The following is a 23259-nucleotide window of genomic DNA, read 5'->3' on the forward strand; positions in this document are numbered from 1 at the left end:
CAGTGAATTCCAATGGGCAATAAATACAAAATAGTGAAGGTTAAACTTGGGTGGCTAAATTTTAATGTAAAAGGACAAATCAAAGAGAAAAAAAAGGACCTTTAAGGAATATAAGGCCAAGGGGTCATTGTCAGTATTCCAACACTACAAGGAATGCAATAAAAAGTGTAAGAACGCAATCAGGAAAGCTAAAATAGACTGCAAGAGACACATAGCAGAGGAGAGTAAAATAAAAAACCCAAGAAATGTTTTAAGTATATTAACAGTAAAAAAGCAAAGTCAGAGCATATTGGCCCCATAAAGGATGTTGAAGGGAAGTTGGTTACAAATGACAAGGAGAAGGCAACTGTACTAAACATATTCTTCTCCTTGGTTTTTACAAGGGAAAAGGAGGGGTATAACAATCAAGACTGTATCACATTGCAGAATGCACCTTGTGGCTAACTGAAGCCAGTGTCTGAAAAAGACTAGAAAATCTTAACATAATTAAATCACTAGAACTGGATGGCTTACACCCAAGAGTCCTCAAAGAACTCTGTCAGGTTATAACCAGACTGCTATAACTAATTTTTATGAACAGTATACTTACGGGAATGGTACCAGCTGATTGGTGAAGGGCCAACGTGGTGCCAATATTCAAATATTCAGAGACATATACCTGGGAACTACAGGCTAGTTAGTCTAACATCAATAGTATGTAAACTATTGAAGGGGATAATAAGGGACTATATCCAAGCATAATTTTCTCCACGGCTTCTCCAAACCCTTTAATGTCTGTTACATGTGCTCAGGGTGAACCTGCTCTCATTTGTGAAAACAACAGGGCACTAATGGCAGACTTGCCAATTGTGGTGTTCATTGGCAAATGTCAATTGAGCTTTATAGTTCTGGGTAGTTAGCACAGGACCCATTAGAGGACGTCAGGCCCTCAGGCCACCCTCATGAAGTCTGTTTCTGATTGTTTGGTCAGAGACATTCACACCAGTGGCGTGCTGGAGATCATTTTGTAGGGCTCTGGTAGTTTTCATCCTGTTTCTCCTTGCACAAAGGAGCAGATACCGGTCCTGTTGATGGGTTAAAGACCTTCTACGGCCCTGTCCAGCTCTCCTAGAGTAACTGCCTGTTTCCTGGAATCTCCTCCATGCTCTTGAGACTGTGCTGGGAGGCACAGCAAACCTTCTGGCAACGGCACGTATTGATGTGCCATCCTGGAGGAGTTGGACTGCCTAGGCAACCTCTGTAGGGTCCAGGTATCGCCTCATGCTACCAGTAGTGACACTGACCCTAGGCAAATGCAAAACTAGTGAAAAACAGTCAGAAAAGATGAGTAGGGAAAAAAATGTCAGTGGCCTCCACCTGTAAAACCATTCCTGTTTAGGGATCGTCTCATTGTTGCCCATCTAGTGCACCTGTTGTTAATTTCATTAACACCAAAGCAGCTGAAACTGATTAACAACCCCTTCTGCTACTTAACTGACCAGATCAATATCCCAGGAGTTAATTGTCTTGATGCTATACTCTGATTAAAAAGTGTTCCTTTTTTTGAGCAGTGTGTATATGTTGTGACAGTGTGGGGCTCTGTTACTGTGGAAATGGGTTTGAAAAGGACACAGGAATCTCAAGCAGTCAGTTTGAGAGGCTCCAGCAAATGTTTTGAGAGTAGAGAAAGCTGAAACTGATTAACAACCCCCTCTGCTACTTAACTGACCAGATCAATATCCCAGCTGCATCCAACATCAACTGCCTTACATCACCAAGTGCAATGCAAAGCGTTGGATGAAGTTGTGTAAAGTACGAAGCCACTGGACTCTAGAGCAGTGGAGATGTGTTTTCTGATTAACCACTTGGCATTTATACCCCCTTCCTGCCCAGGCCAATTTTCAGCTTTCAGCTTTTCACACAAATAGAACTTTCTTTTGGTGGTATTTAATCACTGCTGGGTGTTTTATATTTTTGCGCTATAAACAAAAAAAGAGCAAAAAATGTGAAAAAAAAAATGTTTTTCTTTGTTTCTATTATAAAATTTTGCAAATAGGTAATTTTTCTCCTTCACTGATGTGCGTTGATGAGGTTGCACTGATAGGCAGCACTGATGGGCACTGATAGGCGGAACTGATGAGCTGGCACTGATGATGATGATGCACTGCTATGCAACAATGATGGGCACTGACAGGCAGCAATGATGGGCACTGATAGGCACTGATGGGTGGCACTAACTGGCAGCACTGCTGGGTGGCACTGCTGGGCAGCACTGATGGGTGGCAATGATGGGGGGCACTGCTGGGTGGCACTGTTGGGTACAGGTGGGTGGCAGTGATGGGCACTGCTGGGTGGCACTGCTGGGCACTGATCATCGGCGCCGATCCATCCTCTGACAAATGCCGGTAATCGACACTACTTTCCATACTCTGTAACAGCGTGAGGAAAGTGCAGCTGATAACCGGCAACTGCATTTATCGGTGATCTGCTGTGTCATTGGACACAGCTGATCACGTGGTAAAAGGCCACTGTGATTGGCCTTTTACCACATCATGTGATCAGCTGTGTGCATAGGACACAGCGGTTATGGAGATCGCTGGGTGCACCCCCCCGGGGGTGCACAGGAGGGCGCGTTCTGGGAGGACGTTATATGACGCCCTCCCAGGACTGGAGAACCGTGCTGTAGCCGTCATTTGGCTATAGCAAGGTTGGCAAGTGGTTAATCACACTTCTCTGTCTAGAAATCCAATGGACATGTCTGGGTTTGGTGGTTGCCAGGAGAACGGTACTTGCCTGGCCGCATTGTGCCAAGTGTAAAGTTTGGTGAAGGGGGATTATGGGGTGGGATTGTTTTTCAGGGGCTGGGCTTGGCCCCTTAATTCCAGTGAAGGGAACTCTTAAGGTGTCAGCATACTAAGACATTTTGTACAATTTCATGCCCCCAACTTTGTGGGAACAGTTTGGGGATGGCCCCTTCCTGTTCCAACATGGCTGCGCACCAGTATGTCAGGGCTCCAGGGTATGACCAGAGGTATGTGACTGACGCAGGGAAACGCAGGCTTCAGATATTTTATAAACAATACGATTTATTAACACTAACAATACATAAATGCAGTGCAATACTAAAACATAACACAGTGCAACAAACCAAACCACCCACAGATAACTATACATACAATGCAAGCGTCGTCAGGCAGGCCGGGTCAATAGCAAACGGGCAGGTAGGAACAGGAGGAGCAGGCAGAGAGTAGTCAGGTCACGAGCCGGGTACAGCAACTAACAGGCAGGTAGGTACAGGGGGTCAGGCAGAGAATGGTCGGGGTCACAAGCCAGGGATCAGAACAGGAGAAGTCAGCAGAGGTCAGGATCAAACAGGGTCAGCAACAAGACAGGAACAGGGACAGGAACAGGAACAGGAATGCAGGAACAAGATACAGGGCCCAGGAAAAACACACACACCAAGGCAAAGACTGCAGGTCTGGCCATCACTTAAATACACCTGCATAAGCAGTTTCAGGTGTTTGGCTGGCTGCAGGGTTGAGTCTCTGATTGCTGGGAGCACCCGCTGGCCAGCCCTGGTACTGCAGCCCACAAGGCAGGTGAGTCCCACCATTACTGGCAAGTCCATTCCTGACACAGTGTACAAAGCAAGGTCCATAAAGACATGGATGAGCGAGTTTGGGGTGGAGGAACTTGACTGGGCTGCACAGAGTTTTTTTTACTTCTTTCTTGCTTAAAGAAAGAATGACATTGGGCTCGAATCCACATGTATGCAAATGTGCTGAAGGGCCTGGCCTTTGGACATGGTAGAGATCTTTGGCACATCTGCGGATGTGCAGGGTTATGCAAAGATGCAGTTATAGCCCCAGATCTGAGTGTGTAGGCAGGTACAGTCTTCTTTCTCTGCTGTAGGTGGTGCCCAACCGGAGTATCACAGCCTGGAGAGAAAGTTAAGAGAAACTTGGTCTCTTTTGTGGTTCCTGGAGGCAGCATTCCAGTTGGCTATGCTGCATTCAGGTAATCTTTGGTGGCTATCTTTGGGTCATCTGAGTCTTTAAAAGTCCCTTGCCCCCAGGTTTTAGCATGCATTTTGCGAAGTGGCTAGTATTGGGAAAGAGCACCCACCTGTAAGGGAAAGTGATAATGGCAGGGAAAGGTTCCTGACGAGCAGAGACAGCCTAGGGACTCGCAAACCTGTACTGTAGCCTCCCTTTTGGGACGGGACTGTCCATGCTGCATTCTTTGAAGGCAGACGCTGTCGGTGCATCTTTACCTGCTGCTTCATTGCCAAGAACTGAACTGTGAGTGTTACCCTTAGCAGTGCTCTCCCGCTGGGCTTGTTTGTAGTTGGCATTTCCTGCAATACAAGTTCAAAGTTTATCTACTACTGGACTGCGTGCAGATGTGCCATAGGTCTCTGCCAGGTTCTGCCCATATGCTGGATGTTTAGAGATGGTATCGCCAGTATTACAGGAACTGAATTTCCTCTTTAAGGAATATAGTGGTATTCTCACTGCACCCCAGCTTGTTGAATAGACAATAAAAGAGCAGCAGCAAACTGATAAGGTCATCTTTCTGTTGTCTCTGCTCATATCTTTAAGTATGCTCCTTGTCAGTACATTTGCATGCACCACATCTGATTGGCTGTTAGTCCAGACCCCTGCTTCTCAATCTAAATTCTGCAGACTTCATGAAAAATATAGGCATAGACACTTACATGAAGTACATTAAAGTTGATGTAAAGGCTGAAGGTTGTTTACCTTCATGCATTCTATGCATGAAGGTAAAACACCTTCTATGTGCTTCTCCCTCTACTCCCCCCCCACTACTCACCTGAGCCCCCTCCCAATCCAACGATGTACACAAGATCCTCATTGGCAAGGGGAACCATTGGCTCAATCACAGCCAGTAAGCCAATGAGGAGAGAACCGGGGCAGGGCCGAGATGCTGCTCTATGTGTCTTATGAATGCATAGACCCAAGCTTGACAGCAAGCACTCTCACCAGTGCCCCCATTGCAAGCGGCTTGCTATTGTGGGTATTGGGGGCACTTGTCAAGGGAGAGGAACCAGGAGTGCCAGCAGGGGACCCGAGAAGAGAAGGATTGGGGCTGTTCTGTGGAACACCATTGCACAGAGCAGGTAAGTATGACATGTTTGGTTTTTTTTAAAGCCGAACCTTTAAAATCACTTTAAATGATGTATTAATGAAATCAGAGCTGGGTTAATCTGTGCCTTTTGTATCTGCCTGGAATTCAGTTTTAATAGTATGTACATTCTATTGACAAAATGGTACCGTGCTTACATTTATACTTCCAAAAGATAGTGTAAAATGCAGAATTAGGTGTTGCTTCTTAAAGCAGAGCTCCAGTCTCCTGTGAAAAAAAATAAAAGCAGCTAGAAAAACTGTAGCTGCTGACTTTTAAAAACAGCCACTCACCCATCCCACGATCCAGCTGTGTGCTCACCCCAGCCAGGTACACCAGCCTCTGTCCCCAGCACCGGTAAGTCATCTGTGGGCACATGGCTGTGACAGCTTGCAGCTTCACAGCCAGGGGCCCACTGCGCAAGCGTGAGCAGCACTTTGAATGGTCTCACCTCTGCTCACCAAAGGTGCCAATTCTTTACTGTGAGTGGAGGACAAGTCCTTAAAGGAGAACCTCTCCTTTTAGGTGGAGCTCTGCTTTAAGGCAGACATGTGTTAATTGACAGAGGGTTTCAAATAGGTAACAGCTTGTATTCAGATAGGAGATTTTGTTTAAAACCAAATATATTACTGATATTAATTTAAATGAAGTATTACCTGCTGCCAACTGTGTATGAAGACTGATTCCTTTTGATTCCATGTCACTGCATGTGGAATTAGATCCTACAGTTCAAAAGAAGTTGACATTAATTTTTCATAGTAAAGTGGGCAAAAGGGAACTAAACATCCTTTCCTGTAGAACCACTCAAAGTATACTAATTTAAAGAAAATATTACCGTTGATCAGTCTAGAACACTGGCGTTTAGGTTCACAACAGGCTTTAAAATCAAGTGACAAATTGTTCAGATCCACAATGAGGTACAGAGGGATGTTTATGTATGAACTAGCTGAACACCTGATCCACTGCAGGAAAACAGAGAATAAAAAGCATGTAAATTTATAGGTTATTAGATATTACACAAAATCACTGATCTTGAATGTGGAAAAGAAAGAATAGTAAAAGGGGAATTCACCAGCACCAGTAATGAACAGGCTGTACAGGTTTCCAAAGGAGGCAATAAAGAGTGATTAAAGCCTAAACTCATGAATGTGATATATTGCAGTTTACCAGTCCCTAGAATAGGAGGCTTCATTAGGACTCTTTCACACTGGTGCGCTTAAAAAGCAGTATGCATTTTGGAAAACCGCATATCTTGTTTTTAATGAATTTTTGCTGCATTTTCTGGTTGCCTAACTCACAGCATGCATCTGCGAAATATGGACAGGACATTTTGACACGTGTCAAAAAGAACACAAATTATTTTTGATGTGTTTCTCATTGATTTCAATGGGAGGTGCATTTGTTTTGCGCTTTTGAAATACGGTACCAAAGAAGCAGCATACATGACTTTTCAAAACGCATCACGCCCGCAGCGCACTGATGTGAAGAGTTCCATAGGATTTAAAGGGAAATATTTTTTAATGTAATATAAATATATAAAAACTCACCTTTCTGGTGGGCAGTGTGTTAAAGCTTTGCTCCCTTGCAGAGCTCCATGGACCGCTTCTATCTGAAATCTCCAAGCTTGTCAAATAATATGTCCTCCACTGGCCCCTGTGGTTCTGCCTAATGACCCATAAGTCATCACAGAACACAGTAATTATGTAGGGGTCTTTAGAAGCATCCACAGCAGCCAGCGAGAGATGCACACCATGCCCCTGTCGGTGCAAAGTTTCAATGCACCACGTGCAAGGGAAGTGAGTAATCAGCCTCTTTTTTACCAGGGTATTTTCAATCTTAGTTTCATGATGAAACAGCAGGGCCACTTTAAATTCCCTTCAAATACTTAATATGGAGAATTAGTCCATGCCACCCATCAGGGGCATTTTATAAATTCAGCAGGCCTGTGTTAAAGATTATAAACTGGCTGGGGTGTTGCTAAGATTGTAATGGACCTGGGGTGTATCTGGCAACCTCAAGTGGAGCAGCAAACTGGCACGTGTAGAGTGCCGTGATGAATGGTGAGTGCAGCCAATTTGCGTTGACAGTGGGAGGGGTTTAAAGGGGCATGGTTAATTAACATAAAAGCCTTCTTGTCCCATAAAATATGCTTACCTTGCAATGCGACAAGTTAGAGTCTCACTGATATGTATAAACTTCAGCACACTCATTTAAAAAAAATGAAACTTCCAATACATTTAATTTGTGTACACTGACAATAGTAAGAGAGCTAACGTTGTATCTGAGCCGACCCTTCAGAAGAACTTCATTACAATAGTCATGGACTGCTTCATTACCAGCAACTGTTAAGACTATAAACACTTTGTAGAGAAGTATGTAATGTAGTATGTAATATAGTGTATATACTGCAGGAGTAAGAATATTCTGCACAGTACCCTTCATCCTCAGGCTTCACAGCCCCCCCCCCCTTAGTCTGCACAGTTCCCCCATCCTCAGCCTTCACAGTCCCCTCCAAATACAGGCTTCACAGTCTCTCCCATCCCCAGTCTTCATAGTCCCCCCATCCTCAGTCTTCACAGTCCTCCCCATCCTCAGTCTTCACAGTCTCTCCCCATCCTCAGTCTTCACTGCCCCCCCATCCTTAGTCTTCACAGTCTCCTCCCATCCTCAGTCTTCACAGTCCCCTACATCATCAGTCTTCACAGTCTCTCCCATCCCCAGCCTTCACAGTCCCCTCCACCTACAGACTTAACAGTCTCTCCCATCCCCAGTCTTCACATTGCCCCCCATCCTCAGTCTTTACAGTCCCCCCCATCCTCAGTCTTTACAGTCCTCCCCCCATCCTCAGTCTCCACAGTCCCCCCCATCCTCAGTCTTCAAAGGCCCCCTCATCCTCAGTCTTTACAATCCTCCCCCCATCCTCAGTCTTCACAGTCCTCCCCATCCTGAGTCTTCACAGTCTCTCCCCTTCCTCAGTCTTCACTGCCCCCCAATCCTCAGTCTTCGCAGTCCCCCCCATCCTCAATCTTCACTGTCCCCCCCATCCTTAGTCTTCACAGTCTCCTCCCATACTCAGTCTTCACAGTCCCCCACATCATCAGTCTTCACAGTCTCTCTCCATCCTCAGTCTTCACAGGTTCCCCCCATCCTTAGTCTTCACAGTCTCCCTCATCCTCAATATTCACATTCCCCCCATCCTCAGTCTTCACAGACTCTCCCCATCCTCAGTCTTCACTGTCCCCCCCCCATTCTAAGTCTTCACAGTCTCCCCCCCTTCCTCGGTCTTCACAGTCCCCCCCATCCTCAGTTTTCACAGTCTCCCCCCATCCTCAGTCTTCACAGTCTCCCCATCCTCAAACTTCACAGTCCCTCCCCATCCTCAGACTTCACAGCCCCCCAACAACATTCTCAGGCCTCCCATCTCATCTGTATTTGACATAGTCCCCCCCCTCCCAAACTCACAGACCTCACCAGGCTCAGGCACATCTCTCACAGGCATGTGAGATTTCATTCTCCCGGGCTGCAGTAGAAGACATCAGTGTCCCCCCCCCCTAGAAAAGCAGTACCCGCCCCCAGCTCCAGCTTCTCTCAGCTCCAGTAACAGGTTCCATGAGAGCCACCCATAGATGATATAGCACTGATGCCCATTCTAATCATAACCTTTACCTTTTTTTAACCATTTTTTATTCATTTGAAAGTTTCACCAGAACAGGATAAGACAAACATTGGTCACTTAAAGTGTTACTAAACCCACAACAGTAAAATCAGTCTGTATATGCAGTAAAGCATGCTTGTTATACTCACTGTGGAACCTAAGGGGTTAACCCTTTGCATTGTGTAAAAAGGCTGTTTGATCCTGACTTCTCTGATCCTCCCCTTCTTCCAGTGTCCTCCTCTTATCTCCTGATAAGACATATCATGTGTAGTCACTCTGCACATGCTCAGTTTGGTATGTATTGCTAGAGAGGTTTTTTTTTCTTGGGAGAGTGCATGTGATCAGCACAGGGTCAATTAGTGCTGTCCAGACAGAGGTCAGGGATCCTGCATTCTCCTACAGCAGAATGAAAACTCCTCTAAGCTATAACATGTGCTTGTTTGGACACTGATAGAAGTCACAAGACTGCTGTATACTGCTTATGAGAAAGGGTATTTAGAAGCTTATTTTTACTAAAATAATTACACTTCCATGTTCTATGTACTGTGGGAGACCAAATATAGTGAATGCAGGGTCCTGGGTTTAGTAACACTTTAACACATCATAGAACTCCAGACAATACATGAAAAAGCATAGAGCAGTTGACCAAGTTGTACAGTTTGTGCATACACAGCGCACTGAAATGTAAAACAATAAAAAGTGGAAATAATGTCATATGGTGAAACCCATCTAAGTTTGGCATTATCCAGTCGGGGAAAACCCTTCAAGCATAGAGTAGGAATGTAGGGTCTAGGCACAGTGGAGTGGCGGGAGGTGAGGGGTTGAATGTGGGAGGGCTCCAGCCTGAGGAAGTCTTAAGGTCATATCAGCACTTAAACTTTACCTTTATCCTTACCTTTGATACACTTTTACTAAAACGTGACAGAAATAAATTATACTAACAATAATAAGGTTGGTTAAAGATTAAAGAAGCTATGGGCCCTGATGGTATTCATCTCAGAGTTCTGAGAGAACTTCGAGGTATAGTTGTTGGACCATTAACTGATCTTTTTAATCAATCTCTTCTAACAAGAGAAGTTCCCCATGACTGGCGAACAGCTAACATTGTACCTATTCACAAGAAGGGCAGCAAGGTAGGAGCTGGTAATTACAGGCCAGTGAGTTTAACATCATTTGCAGTCAAGTTAATGGAATCACTCCGGAAAAGAAGTATCACTGATCACTTAAAAACACAACTTGCTGGACCCAAAGCAGCATGGCTTTACTGAGGTCAGATAATGTCAGACTAATCTGATTAGATTTTATTTGACTATATCACCAATGTTTTGGACCAGGGTGGTGCTGTGGACATAGCATATCTTGATTTCAGCAAGTTCTAGTTCCACATAATTATCTAATACAAAAGTTGTACAAGATAGGACTTAGTCCTTGGGTGGTTCAGTGGATATGCAGCTGGCTAAAGGATAGATACCAAAGTGTGGTTGTAAATGGGGGTCACTTGGAACAGAGACCAGTCACTAGTGGTGTACCCCAAGACTCTGTACTGGGTCTTCTTCTATTTAATCTATATGTAAGTGATATAATTAAAGGTTTGTTGGGTAAGGTATGTCTTTTTGCTGATGACACAAAGGTGTGTAATAGGGTTGTTATTCCTGGAGGTGTCTTGTCATGTTTCACATGACTGTCATATTGTCTGTCATATGCCTTTAAGTGTCTGTAACATGGAACATGATTTGGCATTGCTGGAAGATTGGTCAAAAAAGTGGAGATTGCAGTTCAGTGTTTCTAAATGTAAAATAATGCACCTAGGGAAAGAAAATCCCTTCAGAGAGTACAACATTGGAGGCGGAGTGTTGGCCAGCACTACAGAGAAAAAGAATTTGGGGTACTTATTTCAGATGATTGCAAAATGAGCAAACAGTGTGACCAGACAGTGGGGAAAGCGAATAGAATTCTAGGATGAATCGCTAGAGAGGTCACCAGCAGGAGGAAGGAGGTCCTGATTCACCTATATAGATCTTTAGTAAGACCTACTTTAGAATACTGTTCTGGAGAACTCACTTACAAAAAGATATTGATAAGATAGAATGGGTCCAGAGATGGGTAACAAAAATGGTAAAAGGTCTGGGGGATAAAACATATCAAGAGCAACTTCAGGAACTTAACATGTACAGTCTGGAGGAAAGAAGGGAAAAGAGAGACATGATTGAAACCATTAAATACATCAAGGGGGTGAATAAGGTTCAGAAGGGCAGTATTTTTAACATGAAACCAAAATCAAGAACACGGGGACATGACCTTAAACTAACTGGAGGAAAGTTCAAAACTAATATCAGAAAGTACTATTTTACTGAAAGAGTAGTTGATGCTTAAAATAAACTTCCAGCAGAGGTAGTGATCCAGTCAACAGTAAAAAGCTTCAAAGATGCTTGAGAAAAGCATAGATCTATATTCATTCAAAAAGGTTAACAAAAACAAAAAACAAAACAAAAACAAAAAGCAAACAACCCCCCCAAAAAAAAACAAAAAAAACAAAAACAAAACACACATACAAAAAAAAACAGGCAGACTAGGTGGACCACTCAGTCGTTTTCTGCCAAAACTTTTCTGTTTCTAATAATGGTCTATCTATTTATAAAATATATATATATATAAAATATAGTAGTTTGCCCAGTGAAAGTGCATTACATTCATTCTTTGTGAATGATGCCAAAAGACAAGAGTTATCAGGCTATTTCCTGTGCTGGTCAAATATTTTCCATGAATTTAAAACAGAAAATACAGCATTTAGCCACTAGATGGCCCTAAGTGTCATAGGACATGCTATTCTACTTAGCACCATCTTCTGGTCAAATGTGCGATTTTCAGTTTTAGGTCAGTAGCATTTTTTTTTCTTTTTTTGGCAAATTTTGCACAGGACAAATGTACTTTCACTGAGCAAACTAATATATATATTTTATAAATAGACCCCATAGTACTTAAAATTATTCTTATCCCATGCACTACCCTAAAACTGGATGCTTACCTCATCAGTGTCAAAAATATCCTGTGTCAAATGCTTAAAGCAGAGTGCCGGCCATTTTTGTGTTTATTAAAAGTCAGCAGCTACAAAAACTGTAGCTGCTGACTTTTAATAAACACACACTCACCTGTCCCAGGGTCCAGCGATGTACTCACCTGAGCAGTCCCTTCGCTCATTCTTCTCTCCCTGGCATCGGCATCTCAACTGTGTACACCAAGCTGTGGCAGCCGGATGCTCACTGCGCATGAGCGAGTCGCGCTGCACATTCTGATTGGTCCGGCAGGTTTCTGGGACCTGTGAAGGTTCCCAGGAGACTGCGGGAGGAAGGATCCGGATCACTTCACCATGGTGAACTGAGCCAGAAGTGTGAGCGGGTACCTGTCAAAACCAGGTATCCACTTCCCCCCAAAAGGTGCCAAATATGGCAGTGAAGGGGGGAGGAGGCAAACAAGCGAAGCTTGCACTTTTGGGTGGAACTTTGCTTTAAGTGTGGAAAAACCCAACAGAGCCAATATAGAGTTGTTTATGTCTTAAGACCGATACAGAATTTCTAGGTACTGTAGTTCAATAGAAATGATTCATTTGTAAAGCTTGAATACATTGCATAAAAGACCCAACATGACTTTGTCTGACCCAGCCAAGGGAAAAATAATCCCCACATTCAGCGTGCACATTACCATGTGTTTGTGTAGCGGGTCCCCTGTAGGAGCCAGCAGTTCTTGTAGGTCCCTGAGTCTTTTCCACAAAATGCACTGCAGCCTGGCACATATGCACATTTAGTCTTCATGCACTGTTCTAAAAACGCCATTATCATTAGCTGTAAAAGTTCCGTTAAAAATGCAAGTGTTGCAGCATTTTTTAGTGGTTTTCATTAGCGTTTGTGCCACATTTAGCCACGTTTTCCTCGTTTTTCCCCATTAGCATTTTTTTAGTGTTTTTTTTTAAATAAAATTTTGGCTAAAAAAAAATGTAGGTTTGCCATGTTTTACAGTGTTTACCAGCGTTAGAGCATTTTTACAACTAAAAATCTCCTCTAGAAACCCACTAGTTCTGGGGGGTTTCCAGCCAAAAAACGCTCCTGACAAAAAATGCTGATATTGTCTATGTGTCTATACAGTCTATAGGATAACATGCTAGGGAGTCTACTGGCTGTAGATAAAAATTCCAAAAGCCAAAAACAGCAGCTGTAAAAATGTCCAGTGTGCATGAGGCTTTACTCTCTTGGCTCAAGAATCAGTCTAGGGTTGTTGGTTAAGATGTTTTAATAAAGGGTTGAACTTGAATAGGGATTGGGGAAGGTAGGATACTCTAATAACTTGTTAGAATGAACTTGAGGACATTAAACTGGTTTCTTGAAACTCTGAACACTGTCCCTGTGGACAGATAGTGGACAGGTTCTGCAGTACAGTATTCAGGAGGTTAAGCCTTCTTCAGTGAACAGTCCAAGCAACAGCCTCTTCACAAGTAATGGAATGACTATGCTCTTCAGAACAAAGCTTCTTAGCAAACACATGGCTGACCTTCTAGCGCACAAGAGGGGTGACAGCACTCAATCTCTCTGATCTCTCTCCGTCTGTACTCACTGAGGCCTCTGAACAAATGGTGGCCTCATACCAGTATCCTGCAGGCAGTTTCTCTCAGTAGTCCAAGACTAGATCCTCAGACGATAGCCCCTCAGTCAACCTTTAGCAGCATAGAGTGGCTCCAGGCCCTCCAGCCTCCCAGCTGGAGCCTCCACTCGATGGGCACATGGCATCACTGTCCAGGGAGAGCAAACTCTAGGTGTTGATCTTTCTTTCTGGAAGTAGACAAATTCTGCTCTCAGCTCTAGAGTATTTATATATTCTCCTAGAATCCTCTGGGCTAGTGTTGCATCCCTTCAAAATTGAAGCCTCTTGTCGAGTCAGGGAGGAGTTTGAAACTTTTCAACGCCTCTCATTCAAGTCTATGATGACGTTCCTCAAACGCGCTGGCAGGCGTTTGCAGGGCATTTGCGGTGCAGTTGTGGCTCATTATTAACATTACAGTTTATTTAATTTGTGATGAGGTTTTAATGCTTGTAAAACACTTATAAAATGCTTCAAAACTGCACATAGGGTGTTTGGGGATTGTTTTTAACGCTTGTAAAAAGCCATTCTATAAACAATCAAACCCATTTCCACTGGTTACAGTGGGCCAGAATGAAATTTGCCAACACTGACCTTTAAACTATAACCCAAACAAATTCCAGCTCCACTGAATACAGTGAACCAAACTAAATTTACCTAACAGAACAATTTAATCTCACTGACTACAATGGGCCAAAACAAAATGTTCCTATCCTAGCCCCTGACTAGGAGGATACTTCATTAGTACTGTTTTTACATTTGTAATTTTTTGGCAAAATGTATTTCTTTTGTGTGACCATACACTGGTAGATTTTTGTGTGAACAGAACGAAAATCAGTACATTCAATAATGCCATCAGAGACTTGATGAATGTTGTTAGAAAGTACTGTGAAATGTTGTTTTCTTTTAACATTCAGCCTGGGTTCACATATATGCAGTGCGGTATATCGCATGTGATTCACGCAGGAACCGCACCGCATTCCTGTGCAAACCACATGCGATTTGTGTGCGGTGCATTGGATATATACATTTTGTATGGCTCTAATCGCACCGCACCTACACCAAAAAAGTGCAGGACCCTTTTTTGAGTCCGCACTAGAATCGGACCGCATGGGTATTCACACCTAGGTGATCCGATTCTGCACATCGCACCGCATTTTGTGGACCACTTTCAGGGTGGTGTTAACTTAACATACACACCCGCAGCGGTTGGCATGAATGGGGTGTGATTCTGATGTGGTAAGGAATTCGCACAGAAAACTCTGCAAATTCCGCACCGCATCAGTGTGAACCGGGGCTTAATTTTGTAATGAACGGAATTTACCCAACAAAAAAACGAAGTTTGTTTGTTCAGAAAAAAATTTTCACCATGACCCTTCTTTTTCAGTGCTATGATCAAAAACAATCGATTTTACCCCATCAACTATTAGAAAATGGAAGGAATGTTTAGAAAATGAAAATTTTCAAACAAAACTCTAGTGGTATATGGCCAGCTTAAGACAATCTAATGTACACAGATAAAGCTAGCATGAAAGACAAATGCACCGGGTAGGTAATACATGAGTTTAACCATTTAACTGCCACCGATGTATGTTATACGTCTGTGGCAGCAGGAGGTTTTACATATACTTCCAGCTGATACAGCAGCTGGGAGTGTGTGCAAATCTGACATGCAACTATACAGTTGCCGAATACTTACATGGACCCCTGGTATATTTGTGACCCCCACATCATGTTTCCTGTGCTCCGCTACCCCACTTGAGGACCTTGGATGCACATGTTGGGTATCTCCGGGTAAAGGAAATGGAGAACAGTAAAAGTACATTCACTGATCTCCCCTAGCTGGTAAGAAGGAGTGATGAGGATTGTAAAAAAAAAAAAAAAAAAACTACTGCAGCTGTAAGCTTGCTTTCTTGTTTTAACCCATTGAACGCCAGAACATTTATAAACATACCTTGGTAGACAAAGGGTTAAACTTCTTCCAGGTAAAAGGGTTCGGAAAATCTTGAAGTCATTGATTCAGCATGACAGTCAAGCAACTATCATTTTCAGGATAGGAGGAGCCAGCAACTTCCATATTGTCACTGTACAGGTTTTCATGGATAACTACTTGTAATTGACTGGAAATAGTGCAGAAATGACATCACAGAGAATACAGCTAAAAAAGACTTACGTTTTTCCCAGATCCATCCTCTACAATAGAAGGGTAGACTAATGAACAATTTGCTACAGGAGGCTTCCATGTCCACTTTAACTCCCATATTGACCTATCCATTCGTTTAAATCCTATGGTGATATTTGTTGGTGGAGGAAGATATTCTATATGAACACATTGAAACAAAGTTGCATTTAATGTTTTAAACTTTAAGTTTTGCTTCTTTAAGAGATTTGTATAAGTATGACCCAAATTTACAATCCCTCACCCCATCTAAACTGCATTTTTTTTAACTATGTAACATTATCATTAGGCTTGTATAATTCTTGCAGGCAAGCTGTTAACGATGTTAGTTCCTATTATTGTAGGTACACCCCTAGAACTACATCTCCCAGGAGTCCTTTACCTACATACAGGGTGTGGGCTGGCTCTTGGCAGTGAAAGCAACAGCATTGTTTTGTAGGGAAAATATTTAGCGTATATTGTAATATATAGTGTGGAGAAGGACAATGAGGGCAGAGTTTTGTAGTCCAACAAAGGAAACTTAGACATAGCAGATAACACTACTTGCATTGCAGTAGAGGCAGAGGGCACAGGAAGCTCACTGGATTTCTGACAGGATTACCAGGTATTTCTGTACTTACAGTTTTTTAAAAGGCTAAATCATGAGAAAATATGCATGTATTGCAGGATGTACTGCACTTTTTTATTTTAATTAAAATGGGTTGGCAACTGATTTTAACCTCTCTAGCGGTCTGATTATGTCAGTATTTCTGTGCTGAAAGTGGTACATTTTTTTGCATGGAAATATGTTGTTCTTTTATTGTAGGCCTATAATTCTTAGGAATAACTCACTGAAATCTGTCCGAACAAGAGTCTAGTAAACATCCCAGGTAGGATAAAATTTAAAACACGAAATCATAAATTATAATATAATAAATAATCATAAAGAGTAATAATATAATAATAAATGTAATTCAATAATGTAATCAAGCCAAAAAACACTGAAATTTGAAATATAGCGCCAAGTTTGCACATCACTGAGCAAAGTCGCAAAATCGTTTTCAGTGTCTGATGACGAATTTCCCCACGAATCATTATCACTCAATTCTGCAAGTGGTTCTAATTCACTATCGCTGTTCTCTAGCTGGTCTAAAATCACTTTTTACCTAAAGGGACGCTTTTTAGATGCCATGGACATTTCTCAGTTTCCAGGCAGAAAGAACAGTAAAAATGCAGGCAGGGCACAGGACAAAGCACTAGGGACAAAATGTATGGGAAATGGGTTGAAACAGTAATGTAATACTATCAGATTTTAGTGTATTGAGTGAATGTCACATTTTAAAATTTTTTAATTTTCCGCTGGTTCCGTCCCCCGTACGTCCCGACGCTCTCAGGGAACGGAACCCGGAAGACGGATGCCGGCATCGGCCGGAGGAGATGGCCGGGGACACTGCAGGGAGGACATTGCGGGAGCGCAGGACAAGGTAAGTGCTGGAGGGAATCCCTGAGCAACGCTGCAGTGTATTCCCCAGTGTAGTTTGGGGTTACCACTTCTGGTACTGAAAGTTAACCCCGAGCCAGGGGGGTTAAAGAGTATGTAAACCCAACATTTCATATTCCTGATATGTGCCTGCTGTACCATGAACTTGTATGAAAAAGTATCCTGTTCTCTTGTATTGCTTCCTTTGTGTGAAATCCCTAGTGTTCCTGCCTGTCCCTCTGCTGTTCTATTAAAACTAACCACACTAAGCAGGAAAGCACAGAGTGGACAATTCTCTAGCTGTGCTGGGAACTCAGCCTGCTCTCCTCCAATTATGAGACTTGTCCTGACATGCCCCACCTGCACAGCCATTCACCAGGAAATTCATTGTGCTGATGTTTCTGCTCCCACAACTCTTATGCAACTGAGAACAAGGGGAATGTGATCACTAATAAAAAAGGGAACACTTTATTTGCAAAGTTTCCTTTTTTTTTTTGTTATCTACATATCTTAGTTTTACTCAGACAGAAGTCTTCTGTTGGCACCGAACGTCTGGCACTAAAACGTGAAGTCCCAACTTCAATACACTCAGAACACTGATCACTGTGGATCATTTGCTTGGCACTTCCTTCATTCATAACTAGCTTTGCATTCTTTTCAATGAATGCAAGGTACTCTGTGATTGGGGGAGGGGAGATCGTGATGTTTATACATGCCTCCTCCAATCACAAAGTGCCCAGCTTTCATTCAAAAGAGTGCAAGTTTTCCTAGGAGATGTGGAGTGATAGACCCACAGTGATCAGTGTGCTGGATTTACTGCAGTCAAAGCTACAATTTTTAGTGCTGACCGGAGACTGCTGCCTGAGTTAAGCTAGGTTCACACTACTGCGTGTCGGGAATGAGCGCAAAATCACGCTCTTTCCCAACACACACAGAAACACGCTGCCATTTAGCAAATGCAAAAAATTTTCACTCATTCCAAATGGTTCAGTGTTGTGCATTATTATTAGATTCTGGGACTACTTTTCCACATTTCTCGCACCTAGAACAGCCCATGTAGGTGTGACCCAAACCTAAACGTAAGATATGTGACAAACGTTGCAGCAGCCAAATATTGGGCACACATCAATGCAGCTTACTTGTTATTACTGTGCATATGGCCAAAAATACATTTTTAGCTGTACTTCAGCTTTAACTTTAACCTTGTGCACAGGGGTAGACTGAAAATTCATGGGGCCCCTGGGCAATAGTGGATCATGGGGCCCCTGTGTCCTTGCCCACACTCAAAAAGCCTATAAAAAAGATACCAGGGGCATTTCATGGGGCCCCCTACTGACCCCGGGCCCCCGGGCAGTGCCCAAGTGCTTGAATGGTCAGTCTGCCCCTGCTTGTGCATATTAAGGTATGTCATGCTTGTAAGAATCCCCAATGAAAATTCAAGATCTCTGTCCCTCTGACAGATAATAATCTTAGGACCACACGCTGCTGGGAATAGTTCAACCAAGTATGAGGCACAACAGGGATTTTGCATTAAAATATCCCTTGATGCTTATCTTCTTTTTAAAATATTTATTTTGAGCACCACATACAGTATTTAGTTTACACTAAGGGGTCTATTTTAAAAAAATGTGCATAGCCATTCATCCTGTGAATTTTCATTTACATTTGTTCTGAGCAAAAATGAATGTTCTTTAGGCTATTTTCTGTTCTGAATGAATGTGCTTTTTTAGGCTAGGTTCACGTTTGTACAGCTCTGGAAGCCGTATTTTGCGCTTGCATGGCAGCCCATTCATTTGAATAGAAAAAGTGTGCACATATGGAAGGAGAGCCAGACCAAAAGATGTTATGTTAAAAGACAGCCAAAGCGTTTCGTGGAAAATAGGAATTTCCTCTTCATCAGGGCTTTGCAGGGGAGCTGATTGCTGGAGTAGAATCCCTGACCAGCAGTGTCTGTATCAGCAGTTAAACCGTCATCTAATTGGGCTACTGTGCCTCCTGAAAATGCAGGGAAAAGGTCCCTGCATCTATTCTGAAATTGTGGTCCGCTCGGAACTTGCAAGTGCAGTGTGGTTCGCAGTGTGGGAAGCTGCCACGCTACGATTCCCTGCGGCTCAGGAGTTGCCATTAGATGCACATTTTTCTGTGCGTGTGGTTGCAGCTTTGGATACAGGCGCGATCCCGCGATCATCAGCACAAAGGATAACCTAGACCAACCTTCATTAAATGGCGAATAGTGATCTGGATCCAGACCTACTGAAGCCCAGACCGGACCAACAGCCCACCATTCTGCTCTGCTGGATCCTTACTAATCTGCAGTCATTGGTTGTTAGGATTGCCACCTCATAGCAACCAATGATTTCTTGTGTGTGCCCTGCCCCCTGGCCTGCAGCATGCTTGTCCCCTCAGCTCCCGCCCCTGCCTGGCTCTAATGGAATTTACTGATCAATAGTGAGATTCTGAAAGGGGAATCTAATGTATGGGGATGCCTGATATGAGGGCACACTGATGGGGGAACCTCATGTATGGTGACACCAGATGATGGATGGGGACACCTGACTTAAGGGGGTACTCTGAAGGTAGCAACTGAAATAAAAGGCACTCTGATGGGAACACCTTATGTAAGGTGGTTCTTTTTTTCTTTTGCTTGAAAAGAGAACTTCAGACCTCATCTGGAAGAAACTGTTAGCAACTAGACCTCCTCGAATTTTAAATCATTACCCCTGACTTAGACTTATGAGCAGTAGTAAATCACTGCATCATAGACGTCAGATGAAACTAAGCAGCATAGGAAATACATACAGCTTTGCAACAAGAAATATAATGTAACATTTCTAAAGAACACTAGAGGAAATGAAAATACAACCATTGGTTATATTAGTTGCTAATTTCTTTTAGTATTCTTGAGAATTGTTCTTTTCTATTTCTTGTTATAAAACATATGCCTTTCCTGTGCTCATCAGCTCCATCTAGTGGCCATATTGCAGTATCTTCCTACTGATAATAATAAAAGCACATTCGTTCAGAAAAGAAAACAGCCTAAAGAACATTCTTTTTTTGCCCTAATCTCACAGAAAAAGTGTACTTTAAAATTTCTAGCACAAATGTCTATGCAATTTCTTTTAAATAAATGGACTCATTTTAACAAAGAGACCGCAAATATATACTCCATGTGGAAGTTTCCTATTGGAGCAAAGTTTTTGGAGCTTCTTTTGAATGCACGTTTCCTCTTGTTATTTTAAACAACATCTACTGTACAGCAAAAGGGAAAAGTAGTAATGTGAATCATAACATGGTTTGATTTTTAGTTGTGTTTGTGAAGAAAAAATAACTTTTATGATGCCTTCCAGAACAGTGAGGCGCTGTACAGTGATGAGCAGCTCTAAAGTTATTAACTTCTACAGAATCCCATGGGCTGCGGAATGGCTGATCCCTTATGAGAAACCAGTGGGGAGACAGACTGATTGTCAAGGGATATGCTGTAACTGATACAATATAAGTTTAAACTTAGAAAATCAGAAAACAACAAGACCTTATACAGTTCTTCACACAATCGTTGGGAAGCAAATAAAGCAAATTAAAGGCCAATAATTATTATTTTAATAAAATGTGCAGATTTAAAAAGAATGATAACTTTTCACATTATATTATCATGTTAAAGATTATATAACATTTTAGTAACTGGGTTTAGAGTCTAAATAAGATTGTGAAAGTAAAGATGGGTAAAGTTTTTTTAAGTGTTCTTAAACCCAAAAAGCAAACATTTACTTTATTGCAGCTTACCAATTCTTAGATGTGATGGATGCATTAGTTTTCTTTTTTTTAGCTTTCTTTCTTTCATTTTCATCTGGTGACCTGGCCAGTAAGTCTGTTGTTTTTCAAAAAGAACAAGCTCTCTTGGAAATGTAGCAGTTACAAGGATTGGACAAACCATTTAACACAAACGTGTGATTACAAGGATCAGCTTTTATTTATTTTTGCAAAACCTTTATCGCAACAGGAAAAAAAACTGCTGTAACTGCTTATAATGTGTTAGCTTGAGCTTGGCTTTAATTTGTCAGTGTAGTTAAATATGCTAGTAATACTAGTAATTCTAACACTCACATCCCCCCAGACTGAAAATGCTGCTGTCTGCTGTGCCCCATGTGCTCCTTCATCCAGAGTAGGGGCACTCTAATACAGGAGGTGTGTTACTGGCCAGATCATCAGGTGAACACAGAGTGAAAAAGCTTAAAAAAAGAAAACTATTGCAGCCACCACATCTAGTGATTGGTAAGCTTCAATACATTACATTTTTGGGTTTAAGACTGCTTTAAATGTGTCTGGCTTTATATGAGCAGCAGGTCAACTACTAACCAGGGGTGGACTGACAACTCATGGGGCCCCGGGCAATAGGAGATCAAGGGGCCCCTGTGTCCTTGCTCAAACTCAAAAAAGCCTATGAAAAAGGTACCAGGGGCATCTCATGGGGCCCTCTACTGACCCCGGGCCCTCAGCAGTGCCCGAGTTTCCAAATGGTCAGTCCGCCCCTGCTACTAACAGTTACAATTTTGTTTTAAACAAGCTTATTTGTTAGAAATGTAGTAAAAAAAATATTTATGAAAGTATGGATAAAAATAATGTTCTTTTTTTTCAGCAAGAAAGTAGCTGGAATAGCTGATTCATGAACATTCAGTGATTTAAAGGGAAATAAATGGCACTTACGTTTTCCAGTCACTGTGTGTCCTATGGAAAAATGTATCAACAGCAGGACTAAACCCATTTCTGAAATGATTTTCATAGTGCTTCTGAATACTTGAACGTGTGTATGAAAGTATGGGCAATGCCACCAGCTGCCAGCTGCACACTTGTCTTATTATCCGTATCTTGAGCTTATTTATTTCAGGAAACACACAAAGTTTGATGTAGGCTACAAAGTTTCTCCCAAAGCCAACCTCCTTTCCTCCCATGTGTGTGGAATAAACCTCCCACGATAAACGTCACTGGAGATACGTGCAGGATACAATATAAAGGACACCTGCACTATACAAGAAATGTATGAAAATGCTTCTTGATAGGGAAGATGAAACTAACCACACTGAGTCATCATATTTATTAAACAGGCTCTTCTTTATTGTAAAATGTCATAGAAAGGATAAGCACTAATTTCATGACATTAGTATTGTGTTAATATTAAATCATTGCTGTTAGTACTGTGTTTGTATGCTGTTTTGTTTTGGGTATAAATCTCAGACCAGAGCAAATGGCAACATGTGTACACCAAACTCATTTAAAAGTATGGAGATGTGAAGCAGCCAGTCCTTACTTACAGCAGAGCTATACCCATAACAGCAAGGAACATACTGTATATTCCACATGAACAATTATACTACCAAGTGTGCACTGTAAATTGCCTCCAGCAATGTTCCTGTTTCTTCTTGCTGGAGGCTGTCATTTTGCTGAAGCCCAGAGCCCCTGCACAGCAGTAAATCTTTAGGCTTCTAGCAGATTGGCCTCTATGTTTTGGCACAGTGTCGAAAGCTAGTCAGTAACTGAGCAAGTACAGAGCAGGGTGAAACAGTGCTTTGCTGGATTTTAAACATAGGCACTTATTTTGAATGTTTTATATAGCTATATCTGCAAAAGGGGTCAGCCTGAAGTGATCTAACCGGACTTCATTTTCTGACTAAAGTCTCACTTTAAAGACGATCTGGAACTTTGCTTTGAATAGAGCAGGAAAGGTTGAGATCTTCTATCAGGGTTTATTCCTGTCTATGTCCCCACTGGGGAGATATACCCTTACAGTGAAGGAAATAAGTATTTGATCCCCTGCTGATTTTGAATGTTTCCCCACTCACAAAGAAATGATCAGTCTAAAAATTGAATGGTAGGTGCATTGCAACACTGAGAGACAGATTAGCAACTAACAAATTATGCACTGATTTGCATGTTCATGAAGGAAATAAGTATTTGACCCCCTATCATTCAGCAGGATTTCTGGATACCAGGTGTCTTTCATACAGGTAACAAGCTGAGATTAGAAGCAGTCTCTTAAAGGGAGTGCTGCTAATCTCATTTTGTTACCTGTATAAAAGACACCTGTCCACAGGAGGAATCAAACAATCATATTCCAAACTCTCCACCATGGCAAAGACCAAAGAGCTGTCCAAGGATGTCAGAGACAAGATTGTAGACCTACAAAAGGCTGGACTGGGCTACCAAACTATCGCCAAGCAG

General features: G+C 42.3%; 1 protein-coding gene across 1 annotated transcript in view; it reads right to left on the minus strand.

Moving 5' to 3' along the window:
- LOC149440924 (interleukin-13 receptor subunit alpha-1-like) overlaps positions 1–21909 on the minus strand; it is a 63664-nt gene extending 41755 nt beyond the window's left edge. The window contains exons 1-4 of the mRNA XM_089657956.1: positions 21748–21909; positions 15582–15727; positions 5960–6086; positions 5781–5846 (exon numbers count right to left, since the gene is read on the minus strand). Coding sequence (XP_089514082.1) covers positions 5781–5846; positions 5960–6086; positions 15582–15727; positions 21748–21823 — 415 coding nt within the window. The 5' untranslated portion in view covers positions 21824–21909. The remainder of the gene's footprint in view (positions 1–5780; positions 5847–5959; positions 6087–15581; positions 15728–21747) is intronic.
- Positions 21910–23259: the final 1350 nt, after the last annotated feature.

The sequence above is a fragment of the Staurois parvus genome, unplaced genomic scaffold (genome assembly GCF_062004578.1).
Source record: "Staurois parvus isolate SC_StPar_1 unplaced genomic scaffold, SC_StPar_1.0 ptg001045l, whole genome shotgun sequence".
Lineage (NCBI taxonomy): Eukaryota > Metazoa > Chordata > Amphibia > Anura > Ranidae > Staurois > Staurois parvus.